Here is a 17,700-nt window from a genome sequence, read left to right as displayed (position 1 = left end):
GGGGCTCATACGCAGAGCTTTGGGATTTCCCTACAGGGCCACAAGCAGAATCCCCTCTTTTCCAGGCTCACTAAAAAGCTGAAATATATTTTTTACCCATCTGGGCTTCTTTTTGCCCTTGGTTTTCTTCTCTCCAGGTTGGCCTGGTGAGGAAACTGCAATAATTTCTCATGGGAATTCAAGTTAAAATTTCACAGCCACATCAGGGTTGAATATGCCTTTGTACAGAAGGACCCTGCTGCCCTCCTTTGTGGAAAGTAGTTGCAGTGTTGTTTTGTGACTTGAGCTCCTTATGATTAAAGTTTGCCCTTTGGAGTAATTTATGTCTTCATTTCTCGTGTCATTAATTTGTTCTGTGGCGACCAACCTCTTAATCACTATATTACACGCATTGGCAAAGGATTTAGAATTCCTATCCCTAATGATTATCCAACCCCATGTTGGAAGTTCCTGGATATAGTATTCTGTCCATACAGTTGTAACATGATTTAAGTTAGGATTCTCTGGATATAAATCCAACTGGTGCTCTAATACTTATGCATACTAACCGAAAACATGTTCCTCATGTATGGACAGAAGCAATGGAGAGGGAAAATTATCGAAAGCGAAACACAAGGAAAGAGCTGATACAGCACTAACGTCAATGTGATGTTGGCAACTGCCTGTACTAACCTGTATCAAAGTCTCCGCCTCAAGCAGCAGCAGAAGTTTCTTCTCTGGACCTTCATTGCCCACCTCCAGCACCAGTGCAAAGTGTTCTATGCACCTGAGAGACAACCTTTCCTGTAGCGTGAGAATCACGTCCTAAAAAAAATATAACACTGCTTAAGTCAGAATCTGAGAACTTCTGGTACAGGATTCACAAGGGAGAAACAGTTAATATTATTAGAAATGATGAAGCAAATTTCCCTTTGTCCTGCAATCACTTGTCAGTGAGCCATGTTGTTTGGTTACAATCATAGAACATACAAAGTAGAGCACAGGAACAATGTCTGTGCCAAACATAATGCCAAGTTAAACTAATTTCTTCTGCCGGCATGTAATCCATATCCCTCCATTCACTACAGATTTATGTGCCTATCTAAATGCCACAATCCTATCTATTTCCACCTATGTCAGTGAGATTGAGGCACCCACCACTGTCTGTAACAAAAAAACTTGCCAAACCCCCATCTGTCTTTAAATGCCTTCTAGTCTTTGGCATTTCCACCCTGGGATTGTCTACCCTATCATACATTGTACAAAGGATCGTTGCGTTTGATAGTGTTTAAGCAACCAACCCTTGAACATCTCTGCAAGGTTAGGCCCAACCATCTTCAGTTGCTTCACCAATGATTTTCATTCCATTGTAAGGTCAAAAGTGGGAACATTTGCTGATGATTTTACAATATTCAATTCTATTCATTCCTCTAAACAAATGAAGCAGTCCATGCCTGTATACAGCGGGACCCAGCAGATAATCTTGCACCGCAGAAACATCAGGCAATGACCACCTCGAACAAGAGGAAGTCTAACCATGTACCCTTGATGTTTAATTGCATTACCATCACCAAAGCACCACCAGCAGCATGCTGGAGATAACCACTGGCCAGAAGCACTGATATAGTTTATGGCTACTCCTTGATGTTGTACCATTTCCAATGGTAGGTTTGTTATTATCCCTTGACTCTGACATGATATACCTTATTATGCTCTGCCTTGAATAGCATCCTGGTCTGTGGGAGTAACAGCAAAATGATGTTAAGGTAAACACAGTGCCTGGATGTTTGTTGCCTGATGTCCAACAGCATGCCGTTGAAGGACAAGGTTCTATTGTTTGGATTATTCAAGTCAATTCAAGTTGAGTTTATTATCATTTGCACGTGCAGTGAGGTACAGGTACAATGAAAGTCTTACTAGCAGCAGCAATGCAGGCACATAGGCAACACAACAAAAACATAAATCATACATAAATTAGACATAAATTCTGCAAGGCGATGAACATCAAAGGCTGTGCAAACCACAAGACATCAGTGTAAAACACAATTAGAGAACAAGTCTACAATAGCGCAAGAGGCAGACCATTGTGTTCCATTGCCAAGGTAGAATTAGGGTTCTGCAGGTTGGTTCAAGAACGTAATGGTTGTAGGAAATTAGGTGCTCCTGAACCTGGTGGTGTGAGACTTCATGCTTCTATACCTCTTGCCCAATGGGAGCAATGAGAAGAGTGGCATGGCCCAGATGGTGGGAATCTTTAATGAAAGATGCCACCCTCTTGAGGTAGCACCTCATGTAGATATTCCTGATGGTTGGGGCGGCTGGGCTCCTGATGGACTGGGCTGAGCGCACCATGTGTAGGAAAGAACTGCAGATGCTGGTTTAAATTGAAGATAGATACATAATGCTGTAGTAACTCAGCAGGACAGGCAGCATCTCTTGAGAGAAGGAATGGGTGAGGTTTCGGGTTGAGACTTCGTCAGACTCTATTTCGGGCCGAGACCTTTCTTCAGACTCCACCATTCTCTGCAGCCTCGTGCATTCCTATGGCTTGGAACAGCTGTATCAGGCCATGATGCAGTTTTGGATACTTTCTACTGTTCATCCACAAAGGTTTGTTCGGAAATTGTTCGGTGATATGCCGAACCCGTTTAGATTGCTAAGTAAGTAGAGGTGCTGGCACACCTTCCTCATAATCACATTTATGTGCTGAGCCCAGGTCATCTGAGATCTTAACGTTCAGGAATTTGCAGCTGCTCTCTCTCTCCACTGCTGACCTTTCAACGAAAACTGACACGTGGTTTCCCGACTTACCCTTTTTGAAATCAGTGACTAGTTCCTTGGTTTTGTTAATGATGAGTGAGAGGTTGTGGTTGCAGCTCCACTCAGCCAGGGGTTGTATCACTCTCCTGTTTTCTTCATATGTTTCAATGAAAGTGGAGAGAAACCTCATGATGTAATCCTGGAAGCGTAGTGCAGTCATCCACGCTTATTTGTTCAATTACCATATTACTAGAAAGATGGCCTTTGAATAAACTTTCAGGATCATCGGGTTTCCTGGTATCAAGAGAGGTTTAAAATGACAGTTTCCTTGGCATCGAAGAACAGTAAGATGATCTTTGGCACCTTGAAGGCCAGAGCAGTTTTCTCACCTCTTAAGATTATTGAATGTGAAATAATTCTCTTCTCTTACAAAAGAGCTACATCTCACCCACGTCAAACACTTCTTAAGAAGGAGAAAATCCACCATGCGATGAATGGTAACAACTCGCTTGGAAATTTTTCTGTTACCATGGTGCCTGCACCTGCTGGTTCCTTCACAGGGAAGTATTATCCAGGTTTGTCAACCTCTTGAAATGTTCAAACCAGCCGTGGCTGGCCTTGAGGTATCAGTACTTTCAGAGATCTAGCATCCTTCTCTTCCTTTTTCAAGTCTTGCCTTACCAATATTGTTTTTTCCTGGATTGTTTTTTCAAGCTCAAGAGTGCATACTGCTGATCTCATTTTTTTTACAGAAGCATGCACATTAAGCATTAACTCTATTATAATATCTCTAACTTTTGTAACATGATGCACTTCCATGGATGATAGGTTTTAATTGTTTTCTTTTATCATGGATGATTCACACTATCAACATTGCAACTTTTAGAGAATGGCTGACCACTGATCCTGATAATAAGCAGAGGTACCACACAATATGCGTTACGAGTGGAGACTGGTGCAATTTTTTCTCGAGTGAAAAACCATCATAAATTGAGGACACGTAGCATAAGAAGGTAATCATGGAAATTTGTAAATTGAATTTCCATAAGTTGTGGAATACATGTAGTGATATATTAATTTATCTGAACTTTGGAAGTAGAATGCAACATTTACCCATACCCACATCACATGAATATACAGGTAGTTCTGCGATAACGTGACAGTTGTGTTAGTTGTGATACCCTGTGTTATGGAAAATTGTGATATAAAAACAATTGTATCAGTGGGGAAAAGTGAGTTAGGGGCTCAAGAGTTTCAGACTTGCAATGATAGCGTATTTTTCTCTTGCAGGACTTTCAAAAATAAAGCTATTTTTAACAGCTACTGTATGTTTATTTTTGTTAATGCAACTTAAGAAAACTAAATGCTGTGAGTTACACTTTTATAATGTATCATTGCACAAGTGTCAATCCAAGTATTTGCATGTCAATTTCTATGGCCACCTATGGTGAACCTGACCCACTCGGTTCTTAAGGAACACTGGTATCTGATTACCGCAGAGAGGTACATGGATTTATTTTGCTGCTAGACTGCTTTTTTCCCAAGACAGCTTTTTTTCTGCTTGTCAATTTCCAAAGTAACTTTTAAATGGTTCTCTCATCTATATACTAAAACTCTCATTTGTTTGTTTGTTTGTTCCTGAACTACAGCCAAAACGGTACACGATAGTGCGACAATTTTAGGCCCACCTTACTCACTGTCGTCCCTTTGGTGCTAATGGAAGAAGTTTCATTGAAATCGGTGTTATATTTTTTGTTATTCACATTTTAAAGTTCATAAATAACTGCGCATGCGCAGTGGAGGCCAGTTGATCCGATACTTACGTAAGATGGCCGCTGGATCCGTGCCTATACTTACGTAAGATGGCTGCCAGATCCGCGCCTTTACTTACGTAAGATGGCTGCCAGATCCGCGCTTATACTTACATAAGATGGCCGCCGGGGAACTACAGCCAAAACGGTAAAGGAGAGGGGGTAGGGGGAAGAGGGGGGAGGGAGGGAAGAGGGGGGAGGGAGGGAGGGGGAGGGAGGAGGGGGGAGGGAGAGGGAGGAGTGGGGAGGACAGCGTGCTGCACTAATGCAGGAGAGGCAACCCTAAGGGGGAGGGGGAGGAGGGAGAGGGTGAGGGAGGGTAGGGGAGGAGGGGAGAGGGGGGGGGGAAAGGGGGGCGGGGAGGGGGCAAGGGGAAGGGAGGGTGGGGGAGGGAGGGAGGGAGGTAGGGAGGGAGGTAAGGAGGAAGGGGGAATGGGGCAGGGGGAGCAGGGAGAGAGGGGGAGGGGGGGAAGGGAGAGGGAGTGGGGGTGGGGTGTGGGAAGGGGAAATGGGGGTGGGGAGAGGGGAGGGGGAGTGCGGAAGGAGAGTGTGCTGCACCAATGCAGGAGTGGTTGGGGCCCAACTGGTCCACTTGGTCTAGTTCCCAATAGTCAATTTATAGTCAATTCTGCCCATGTAAAAAATAGTGTTTCCTCATTCATCAATAATATTGTATCCTTCGGCACATGTTTGTTGGCAGAAATAAAAATCAAAGCTAAACCGAATTTGTAAGTTCCTGTTTTCCCCAATTAATTTTCACATTGCAAATATTCATGACTTTCTACTTTTTAATCAAAACAAATGTAATTTTCTTTTTTCGTCTTAGACAACCTTACCCTCACAGTTGTTCTACTATCAAAGGTGAACGATTTCATCTGACCGTTTTCCAGATACACATTCAGCACGTTTGAGATCAACATTAGAGTTTCCTCTTTCATAGGGTCCTGATGGAGACAAAAATAAGTTGATTTTATACTACTGCCTCCTGTAAATATCCTCCATGCAACTAACAAAATTGCCCTGATACTTTTGCTTTCAGATCCCAAAAACTGTGGCTTTAATCTGTACACCACAGATAAAATTTGAGAATATAATCCTAGATGAACTGCAAACGGGGCAAATATTGCACAATTAGAACTGGCATTCCTTGGAGGAAATACTTAATTCTCAGGCAACACCATTAAAAACATCACTGCATCATTCATGTCTGTGACACTATCTTCCTTTAAACATCTTTGCCATCATCAAGCTTGTTGATTGCACTCACTCAATTCTTGTTATCTATTCTTGGAAGGCAGTCAAGTGGAATAGCTTAAATTGCCCTTGCTTGCAAGGTTACATCTGCAGTCTTCCAAATAATTATTCTTGGTCTCTTCATATTTTTCAATCACATGCAGTTGCTCGGCAAACCAGCCAAAATCATGGTGTAAGTTTCCACATTCCACAATCTCTCCTGATCTACCCACTGTCTCAATGTCATCAAACCACCTGTCCAACAATTAATGCTGGACAAAATAAAACAAATATGTTGCGTACCCTTAAGCCTTTGAATCCATTTCTTTCCTTGCCAATTGCTTCAGACTCAATCTTGGAATTGTACTTTATGCAGAAGTGAATTTCCAAAACAAAGTGGCTGCTTCTATCTCTGTAACCTCACCTGACTCCATCTTTGCTTCAGCTCATCTGCTGCAGGAATCTGATCCATGCCTTTGTATCTCTAGGCCTGAATGTTTCTGGCTGCTATGCATCTTCACTTCCCTTGTGTGCACTTTGTTAACTTGAGGTCAGTCAAACACTGCTGCCTGAGTCCAAACTTGTACCTGTCCAATTCACCCATTAATATTGTGCTTGCTGACCTAAATTGACTCCTGAATACGAAATGCCAGATTTTAATGTTTTGATTGGTGTTTTCAACCCCTCCATTGGTGTCCCACCTCAACCAGATTGATCCCTGGGATGGCGGGACTTACATATGAGGAAAGACTGGATAGACTGGGCTTGTACTCGCTGGAATTTAGAAGACTGAGGGGGGATCTTATAGAAACATATAAAATTCTTAAGGGGTTGGAGAGGCTAGATGCGGGAAGATTGTTCCCGATGTTGGGAGAGTCCAGAACCAGGGGTCACAGCTTAAGGATAAGGGGGAAGTCTTTTAGGACCGAGATGAGAAAACATTTCTTCACACAGAGAGTGGTGAGTCTGTGGAATTCTCTGCCACAGAAGGTAGTTGAGGCCAGTTCATTGGCTATATTTAAGAGGGAGTTAGATGTGGCCCTTTTTGCTAAAGGGATCAGGGGGTATGGAGAGAAGGCAGGTACAGGCTACTGAGCTGAATGATCAGCCATGATCATATTGAATGGCGGTGCAGGCTCGAAGGGCCGAATGGCCTACTCCTGCACCTATTTTCTATGTTTCTATGTTTCTATGTAACGCTAACCTCATCAAGCCAGGCTTACACTGAACCAGCCAGAGTCCTTCAATGTGTTCAGAAACATTCTACTATTGGTGGCCTCATCTGCTGCTACCAAGGTACTATGCTCCTGAATTCCCTTCCAAAACACTTCAATCTTTCTATCCTCCTTCAATATGCTCGATCAATTTCTGGACATTTGCCGAAATAACAGCTTTTTGGCTGAGTGGAAAATTTTGCTCCATAGAGAACTAGTTAATTGGCCACTTAACCCATATTCATTTTCTGTCTAAGAAAATATCAGTGACTACACCATACATAATTTCCAAAGGTCCTTTCAGTTATAACAAAAATAATACTAGTGTCTTCCATATTCATGAAGCAACATTAAGCACTTAGGAGCCAATTAATTTATTTCCTGAGATGCATTGGTATTGTAAATGATTGCTGTTGTTAAATTGTTCATAGCAAGGCTCTGGGAATGGAAAGGGATAGATGACCAGCTAATCTAAATGCAGGCATTGCTGGAGAACAAATTTTGATGGGAAACTGGGAAAGTCCTTTACCTTTAAATGGGAGTATTTACTTCTATCTATACATTGCCCACTCACTCCTGTACAAAGTTTCAATGTAGGACATGCATTCATGCCTCTTGCCAGGGTTATGAAACAAAATCTTTATTATGGTGGTTAGGATCTACTGCAAACTACGTTGCAAATTGGATGCATTTTAACTGAGGAAGCAATTAGATGCACAATTTCTGAAGATTTATTTTTCTCGCCCTCATTTGAATGGTACTAATGATACTCATGGAGTTTCCTCAAATCCCTTCCCATTTCTGATTTAATTTGCTATTGATTCCTGGTGGATGGGAGTTGAAAGTGATGGATTAAGAGTAGATTTCTGGATGATGCCAGGAACCAATAAATGTTATTCAGGAATGGGATTGGAAGAGCAAATTCAGTGAAGTTCACAATTGGGGCATGGAAGCCAATGGCTGTTGATGCCCAAAGTATCCTTTTGGGCCAAATCAACATGGGCTCCACTGCATCTCATGGTTTTCAAGATACTCTTTGGATATTAAAGTGGGGGTGGCAGGAATACAGCATGAACTCATCCCATCATCTTAACTGGCAACCATGCCACTCTAACCAAGCAGGCAAATGGTGTTGTGCTGGGTATTTGTGGGTTAAACTTTAGTATCTAATGCATTGCTGCAAGTACTCACAGAATTATTTCCATTGACTGTAACCTCTTCGGAAAACCGCACTTTGACAGGGTTTGTCCTAAGCTGTGCTTTCTTGGCTGCACTGATAAAGGCAGATTTTGGAGACTGTGAAATTAAAAGCAACATCAGTGGTGATTTGTCAATATTAGAGCAGCACTCTACTTCCATCCAAACACCTTGTCGAACAAATAGTGCCAAGCCAGCTTTTGAATATTTTATCAAGAAGGCAATGAAGTATATTAAATAATCCAAGTTTTAATTGATCTCATTGGGTGCTTGGGAAAGTAATAATTAAGTTTTTGATTTTAGACTTGTCTTTTTCTCATTTAGTCTGTCCAACCAAACTGTTAATTTGTTCTACAAGTGACTACAAAATGCTCAAGGACCCAGAATTTCCCAGCAGGAATGAACTGCATGCTCTTGTCATTGATTTCCATCAGGTGATAAGTTCTGCTCTGCTATTGTCAACCTGCATTTGCAAGCCAGCTCCACCCTTTAGCGGTGGGGTTCGATGTGACATCAGAGCGTTGTGAGATATTATTGTGGTATGGTAGAGCTTAATCTAGCCTAAAACAGAACTCTAAGAGCTTTGACAACTGGCAAAGCCATATCAAATTCTAAGTCCTTCAGAAGCATATAAAACGTACAACAGCTACTAAAAATCGAATAATTAATGAAAATACATTAAAATATGCAAGTATTGAAACACTTTCATACAACCAAAAGCATTTCACTACATATATTGCTAAACTCAATTTAAATAATATAAGTGTTATAATGTTCACTTTTTTTCTTTGCAATCATTCTTCTCCATTCTTCATTCAAAATACATGTATACACTGTTCTTGCATAACTGGGAAATTGCCATGGCAATCCCAAACTTGGTGCATGTGCAGAGAACAGTTGACAATTCCCTGAAGAGTTCCTGGGTTTCCCCATGATGTCCGACTCAAAGTATATTTTGCATTTGTATGCGTGAAGTGAAGCGTTTGCTGACAGACACGGAAGATACGTACAAGAGAATAACAAGGAGATTGTACAAATAGTCAATCCAAATGAGGGCAGTTTAACCACAACACAATTTTTTTTTATTGCTCTAGAGGCTCTACCTCTTTAGTGGGGGAGTAGTGCGTGCTTTGCACTTGTTTCACAGGATAGCCTTCATGTTGGCACATATATGACACTCTTTGATTAACAGAGGTGACCAAGCTGTAACTGGCTATGATGTTATAAGGCAAACACAACATATGAAGTTAGAAAATGATTGTTTCATAAACTGCCAACTCTCTCATAAACCCTGGGTCCGAAAAAGACTCATTGGCCTGAAATGATTTTAATTTACTTTTATTTTCTTCAGTGGCAGTGTTTGTGAACTGGTGAAAGATTTTCTTTACACAGACATCCATTTTGCAGTTTGCTCACTTTCCATCCCTAACTAAATGAGCACTAACATGAACATAGCTAGAAAGATTTAACTGTGATACCAGAAAGAAGAAGAAAAAATGTTTATCAACTTACAATATTAATCTGCGATTGCTCCCAAACTTCCCTGTCAATTGACTGCATCAGTAGTATTCTACTGGATCGGTCAAGCCTTTAAATAAACATTTTAATGTCAGTGTGCACTTAATGCAAAATGAGCTCTACCTATTAAGAGGTAATATTTTATACTCTGTTACACTGTCAATGGAGCTGATCTCCTGCCAGTGGCAGTATGTTTATGTCTCGTGTGTGGCCTTCAGTTTGAAAGCCTATAAATTCTGACAGTCTTAAAGGATAATGGAACCCTAAACCACTATTCACCATTTTTGTTACATTTTCATTTCACAATTCTTATCTGAACAAATGGGCTAAATAACTATTAATCTCAATTTGACGTAACAGCCTAAAGCATTCCACAGATTTGACAAGAAAATGCACTTCCAATTTAAAGGTCCAATGCAATTGGAATTTTAATCGACACAGCAGAATCCAAGATATTGTGCTGGGAATCTGTAAAGAGCTTAAGCACGTCTCAGTAACAAATGGTGTTATAATATAGTTGCAATCCATCACATGCTCAACAAGACTAATATAATATTTTTGGCAACAAAATCTATTTGTTCAAATCGTAAAACGTTTTTTGAAAAATTCAATCTACATTTTTTCCACTGTTGATCTTCTCTCTACCTATGCCACATAGAAAGTGGTCCTTATCCTCTTTCTGGCTACCCTTGTTTGAAAACGAGGACTAATTTCAAAATTATTTTGCCATGTCTTTTCCAGAAATTTCCATATGCAATAATAATTATTAGCTCCAACAAATGCATGCTTCTTCTTCCAGTAAACATTTTATTTTATAAGTTACTCCTAATTCTTCATGGCTTCACACGCTGGTGGGAAGCTGTTCAGGGAGGAAGAAAAACCTCCTTATGTGGGGGACAGAAAACTTCAATGAATTCCTTATCACTTAATTTAGTTTAGTTTACTTTAGAGGTACAGCACGGAAACAGGTCCTTTGGCCAACTGAGTCTGCGCCAACTAGTGATTCCCATACTCTGGCACTACCCTACACACTATGGACAATTTACAATTTTTACCAAAGACAATTAACCTACAAACCTGCATGTTTTTGGAATGTGGTTTGTTGTCTGGAGCACCCAGAGAAAACCTACGCCGTCACGGGGAGAACGTACAAACTCCACACAGACAGCACCCATACAGACAGAGACCATTGAACCTGGTCTCTGGCGCTGGAAGACAGCAATTCCACCACTGCGCCACCATGCCACATTTATCATCTTATTCACAATTTAGGTATGAATTAACATTTCCAAGATATATGCCAATCCAGTAAAATAGAAGCAGCAATTCCAACTAAAACAGAAATGTATTTACTCCCTGTGTTTCATCAATTGAAATAATCTGTAAATAAGCTTTAACAATAAGAGCTCTCAGCAATGAAAGCTTGTTTACCTTTATTCACCCAGCAGTGCTGACTGGCTGTTAATTAAATTTGTTTTCCACGTTTAATTTTAATTTTGTTAATTATTCTGCTTAATTCGGAGATATTAGTCATGGATTTCACCTTTTGTATTTGGCACACTGTGATCTTCAACCCATTTGCAGAAAAATACAAATGGTTTGAATCAAAAATTTAGGGAAGGTGAAAAGTGTAAATGGATGAATTTCAGAGGACACAAACAAATGAAGACTGACTTCAGAACATCCTCGAGAGAGAGAGAGAGAGAGAGAAGGTGAGCAGCGGGAAGTAGTTATGCATGTAGGCACAAATGATGTGGGTAAGAAGAGGAAGAAGGTTCTGCAACGTGAGTATAGAGAACTAGGTAGGAGGCTGAAAAGCAGGACTTCTAGGGTGGTTATCTCTGAGTTGCCTCCAGTACCTCGTGCGAGTGAGGGTAGGAACACGGAGACAGGGGATCTGAATGTGTGGCTGAGAAGTTGGTGCAGGAGGCAGGGATTTAGATTTCTAGATCACTGGAATCTCTTCTAGGGCAGGGGTGACCTGTACAAAAGGGATGGGTTGCACCTTAATTGGAGGGGGACCGACATTCTGGCAGGCAGGTTTGCTGGTGCTACACGGGTGGGTTTAAACTAAACAGTAGGGGGTGGAGTCAACAACGTGGAAGCGTATGCGAGCAGTTAACGGGAAAGAGAGTGTAGGAAAGGTCACGTTTAAACTGACAGGGCAGGGGGATGGGAACCAATGCAAGGAGACAGAGGGCCATAAAAGGAGGACAGAAGCAAAAGGTACAAGGGAGATAAGAAAAACAAACCTGACAGCTTTGTGCCTCAATACAAGGCTGGGAGCTAAACATGCAGGGGTATTGTGTGCAATTTTGGTCCCCTAATTGAGGAAGGACATTATTGTATTGAGGGAGTGCAGCATAGGTTCACCAAGTTTATTCCCGGGATGGCGGGACTGACATAAGATGAAAGAATGGGTCGACTAGGCTTGTATTCACTGGAATTTAGAAGGATGAGAGGGGATCTTATAGAAACATGTAAAATTCTTAAAGGATTGGACAGGCTAGATGCAGGAAAAATGTTCCCGATGTTGGGGGAGTCCAGAACCAGGGGTCACAGTTTAAGAATAAGGGGTAGGCATTTAGGGCTGACATGAGGGAAAAAAAATTCACCCAGAGAGTTGAGAATCTGTGGAATTCTCTGTTACAGAAGGCAGTGGAGGCCAATTCACTGTATGTTTTCAAGAGAGTTAAATTTAGCTCTTAGGGCTAAAGGAATCAAGAGATATGGGGAAAAAGCAGGAACCGGCTACTGATTTTAGATGATCAGCCATGATCATATTGAATGGTGGTGTTGGCTCAAAGGGCCGAATGGCCTCCTCCTGCACCTATTTTTCTATGTTTATATTTCATTTAATTAAAGAAGAATGTTGATGTGATTACCTCAATTGGTGCCTCTTTGAGTAACAGCATTTACTGAAATTAAATTAGAAAACGATGAATTGCTAAACCTGGCCATTAATGTTTTGCAATACTTAGGTTAATCAGGATAGACCATATAGATCGAGTATTGGATATCAAGGTGACATGGTGGCGCATTGGTAGAGTTGCTGTCTGACAGCGCCGGAGACTGGGGTGATTTCCTGATAATGGGTGCTGTCTGTACAGAGTTTGCACGTTCTCCTTGTGACCATGTGGGTTTTCTCTGGCTGGTCCCATTTGCTCCCACATTCCAAAGACATTCAGGTTTGTGGTTTAATTGGCTTCTGTAAATTATCTCTAGTTTGTGGGATACACTAGAACTAATGTATTGGTGATCATTGGTCGGCGTGGATGCAGGGCCATCTTAACGCATGGGCCTGATGGGCACTTGCCTGGGGGCCCACGAGCATAGGGGCCCCATGCTGATCTGTGTATGTTAAGTGACTTGCAATAAATAAATACTACTTTAAAAATGTAGGTTCAATAAGTGCTTTTTTCGCAACATTTTCGGTCACTAAGTGCTTCTCACAGCGATCTGTAAGTGCTTTTCGCAACAATGTAGCACCCTAAATCCATCGCTAAGTGCTTTTCGGTAAGTGCTTTTCACCGGCACGACAGGGGGGGGGGGCTGGTAGGGAAAAGGGGGTGGGGGAGAGTAACGGTGGGGGCCCCAGTACAATGCTTTGCCCGGGGGCCCATAATGCTGTAAAAACGGCCCTGCGTGGATGCGATGGGCCAATCGGTCTGTTTCCACGCAGTATCTTTAAACTTAAAAACTAAAGTAAATTAAGTGCTGGGAGATTCAGAACATACAAACAACCTGGTCGGCATAAGCAAGTTGGGCTGAAGGGCCTGTTTCCATGTTAATGATATTCTGTGGCTGCGTGTGAACTGCTAATGGTTTTGTTTGGCAAATGTAACTCCTGTGTTATACCGTCCCTTTCTTCGTCCATTGGAGAAACAAGGTTTATTTACTATTAGAAATGGCCTGCTGTAATTATGTTTTTGTTATCCACTGACTTACCATCCGCTGATCTGCCCTGCTCTAGAGGTTGGGGTTGGGTCAGGAATATGGCAAGTCAACGGAGATGAGGAAGAACTTTTTCAGTCAGAGGGTGGTGAGGGTGTGGAATTCTCTGCCTCAGAAGGCAGTGGAGGCCAGTTCGTTGGATGCTTTCAAGAGAGAGCTGGATAGATCTCTTAAGGATAGCGGAGTGAGGGGGTATGGGGAGAAGGCAGGAACGGGGTACTGATTGAGAGTGATCAGCCATGATCGCATTGAATGGCGGTGCTGGCTCGAAGGGCTGAATGGCCTACTCCTGCACCTATTGTCTATTGTCTATTGTCTATTGTCAGCCAGTGGAGCTGGAGTCTAGAGGGTAAACAGTTTTGAGCTGGGTTCTGGAGCTGAGTTCTGGAGTGCGGGCTGAATGTTTGCCAGTTCTGGAGTGTGGGCTGAATGTGTGGGCGCTGGGCTTTGGGCTGACTGTGTGGCCGGGGCTAGGTTTTGGGCTGTGGGCCATAAGAGTAACTGGGGCTCGTTCTGTGTGGCCGGAGAGGATGTGTGGGTCAGTCTGGGTTTTGGAGTGTGGGCTGGATGTTAGCTGGAGCTGGTTCCAGAGTGTGGGCTGGAAATGTGGGAACTGGATTTTGTAGTGTGTCGTGTGTGTGGTGGGAGGTGATGTGTGGGTCGGGCTGGGTTGTGGAGTGAGGTCTGTGTGTGTGGCCAGAGCTGGGTGTGTGGGTCAAGCTGGCTTTTTGGATGGAGCCAGAACCATGGTCAGGACTAGATACACCAGGGGTCAGGAACTTGGGAAGGTTTACATGCTAGCTGAAACTGAAACTGAAACTGAAATAAAAGTTATAATATTCATGGAAGCTTGTCCACTGTATCTCATTGCAGTCTTAGTGTGACACCAATGGCCTTGGTGTTAAATGCACTTCATTGGTTATCTGCAGGAAGTTTGTGGCTCGATCCCTTGTGAATAATGAGGACTCAGTATATGACAAGTCTTCCTTCTGAATTTTCTTTCAGTGGACTACCCCAAGTGATTGGGTTGTATTGAGAGCCTAGGTTGCCTTATATACCTTAACTGGCATAAGATTTGAAATATTTTAGTTTTTCCTCAAACAGCTAAGGCACTCTGGATATTTCAGGGTGTTCTAAACACTCACAACTATGTCCTAGATGCTGCCATGTCCCAGATGGTGCTAGACGTTGCAAAGTTAACCCCAGATTGTTAATAACATTTATCTAGGCAGTATTTCCACTTTCTACTTTGGTAACAGAGTGTAAGATATACTCCAGGATAGAGCACTAGTTCAAACTTTTCGGATATGCAGTTAAAACTGAATGGGTCTGTTAATTCAACCTCACTAATGTATTTATTAAATGATACTTTTCTGTCTGTCTTTTCTACTCAACTAAAGATCCAGATTTTGGGAACAATGAGACAGATTGATCTTCTTTGCTCCCTACGGATAGAATAGATTAGTTGCGGAGATCAAATTGAAAATGCCTAATTCATGAGAAAGAGACTAAATTCCAATGATCTTTTAAAATCCCAGGCTTGAAATCTTGAGTAGCTGGATTAAAAATTATAAAGCATAACATATGCAGACTTCCTAGCAAATGATTCTGAATAATAGCTGGTATTCATTTAGCTGGAGCACCCAAATGCTGCTTTGCCAGGATGAGATCATTCGTAATAGCTTGGGAAACAGGCGTTGGATATTTCCGAACACTGAGGTGCATCTGCCAACTGATGTTCCTGGGGAATTGAAATCCTACCTTGTTGGACAGCAAACACACAGTACATAATGGAATTAAGGAGCACACTCACTTGATAAGTCTGAAGGACAGTCAGAATAATGGAATCCTTGCCATTTCTATGAAAAAGAGGATTAAACATACTTGTTATTTGATACAGAATACAGAGTTTGGAGAACTACAAGCAATATTTCAGAATATTAAAAATATGATAATTACCTTTACTCTATTCTATCTCATTAGAAGTGTATGCAACACACATCATTTGAAATAAATTATATTATTGCAATGACTCAGAGTCTACGTAAAACCTAATTTGACAAGATGGTTCTTTATTATGCTGCAGTTTATTGGTTGACCAAATGATAAATAAAACAAATATATCGTTGGGAAAAGTGTTACTCTAATTTCATACTTATGTATTTGTACACAAATTCAATGATTCAATTTATACTTTATTATCACATGTACCTAGGTTTGCTTTGTTTTTCGTACAACTCGGTAAAATCAAACAGCAGACCTCACCTAGGCAGTACACTAGAGTTGCCACATTTCTGGCGCTGACGGAGTTATAAAAAATGAATTGAACAGTCTTATCTTATGCTCGCAGCGGCAAACCAGCCCTGCTGCCAAACGTGGCATCAGGCTGCCCCCAGCCGGGTCCACTCTTTGTTCTCGGTGGCCCCCCACTGGGACCACCCTCTGTTCCTTGTGGCCCCCCACTGGGACCCCCCTCCGTTCTCGGTGGCCCCCCACTGGGACCCCCCTCCGTTCTCGGTGGCCCCCCACTGGGACCCCCCTCCGTTCTCGGTGGCCCGCCACTGGGTCCCCCCCCTTTCGATCTATTGGAGAAACACCTGTGATTGTTACACATAAACATAGAAAAATAGGTGCAGGAGTAGGCCATTCGACCCTTCGAGCTAGCACCGCGATTCAATATGATCATGGCTGATTATCTAAAATCAGTACCCCGTTCCTGCTTTTTCCCCATATCCCTTGATTCCTTGAAGTCCATATTTCCCCTTACAAGTGAACTGATTCAACATTGTCCTATATTTGGCATAGCTTTATTTACAGATTGCAGTGTATTTCCTTAGAAAATGTGGAGTCTCCATGTCAAGAGTGGCAGAGATGAAAGAAGCTTTTAGAGGACTGGTTACTTGTTATACCTGCATTATAATGGTGCCCGGACCATCAGAACTATCTTTTAGTTGGAGTAACTGCTTTGCAACATAGTTGCCTCTATTTTGGTTGTGGAGAATTTTTTAAATGGAGTCAATGAGCAGGTGGGATTGAAAAGTGGTGAAAAGATGATACGGCAATTCACATCGACAGATCGAATGAGGAAAATATCCCTGGACTGACAAAATGTATGAAAAATGTCGTAATTTGTGAAAAATAATCAGCCCTAGAAATAGGGGATACTGCACTCTGACTTTTCCATCTGAGCCATTAGTATGAATAGTGAGCACCTAATGGTCCAGTATTAGTCCCAGTGTTAGCCCTCTAAAAAATTAAGCACGCGTTATGAGTGGAAATTGGAAGAATGAAATAGAGCCCTTATAGGAAACAGTAGGGAAGAGATATAGCTTGAAATAGTTGTGGAATACATGTAGATGTGAGGCTTCTAACAGAGCAAAATAACAAAATTGTTGAAAGAACAGTGGATCAGACAGCATCTGTGGAGGGAATGGTCAGACGATGTTTTGGGTCGAGACCCTTCTTCAGACTGATGAAGTAACCATTCTGTCGGCCAGGACCTGTTTGCCAAAACAATTTTGCTTGTGCATTTTGAGGAGTGTGACTGTAGTCTGTGTAGGAAAGATTTACAAAGGAAATGAGCTAAACGACTGACTGGGAAATGATGACTTGATGTAATCTAGTTAATCTAGTTTGTTAATCTAGATTACTGAGATGAAGACAAGAAAGGAAGAAAAAAGTAGAGATTGAATCGGTAAATGTGATAATAGGTTGGATATTGGCAGCAAACGTGGTGAAAGTTCTGATGAAGGGACATCAATGTTGACTTTACCTTAGACTTTAAAGATACAGTGTGGAAATAGGGCCTTCAGCCCACCAAGTCCATGCCGACCAGCGATCACCCCATACACTAGCACCATACTATGCACTAAGGAAAATTTATAGAAGCCAATTAACCTACAAGCCTGTACACCTTTGGAGTGTGGGAGGAAACCGTAGCACCTAGAAAAAACTCATGAGGTCACAGGGAGAACATACAAACTCCATACAGACAGCACCCATAGTCAGGATTGAACCCGGGCCCCTGGCGCTGG

At 41.9% G+C, this 17,700-nt stretch overlaps 1 protein-coding gene across 1 annotated transcript in view; it reads right to left on the bottom strand.

Moving 5' to 3' along the window:
* The window catches only part of frmpd3 (FERM and PDZ domain containing 3), a 104,483-nt gene that overhangs the window by 42,821 nt on the left and 43,962 nt on the right, over positions 1 to 17,700 (bottom strand). The window contains exons 4-7 of the mRNA XM_078411994.1: positions 15,480 to 15,525; positions 8,189 to 8,293; positions 5,387 to 5,494; positions 673 to 804 (exon numbers count right to left, since the gene is read on the bottom strand). Coding sequence (XP_078268120.1) covers positions 673 to 804; positions 5,387 to 5,494; positions 8,189 to 8,293; positions 15,480 to 15,525 — 391 coding nt within the window. The remainder of the gene's footprint in view (positions 1 to 672; positions 805 to 5,386; positions 5,495 to 8,188; positions 8,294 to 15,479; positions 15,526 to 17,700) is intronic.

This window comes from Rhinoraja longicauda, chromosome 15 (assembly GCF_053455715.1).
Source record: "Rhinoraja longicauda isolate Sanriku21f chromosome 15, sRhiLon1.1, whole genome shotgun sequence".
Taxonomy (NCBI): domain Eukaryota; kingdom Metazoa; phylum Chordata; class Chondrichthyes; order Rajiformes; family Arhynchobatidae; genus Rhinoraja; species Rhinoraja longicauda.
The sequence above is the reverse complement of the archived record's forward strand: the minus strand, read 5'-3'. Positions and strand labels throughout refer to the sequence as shown.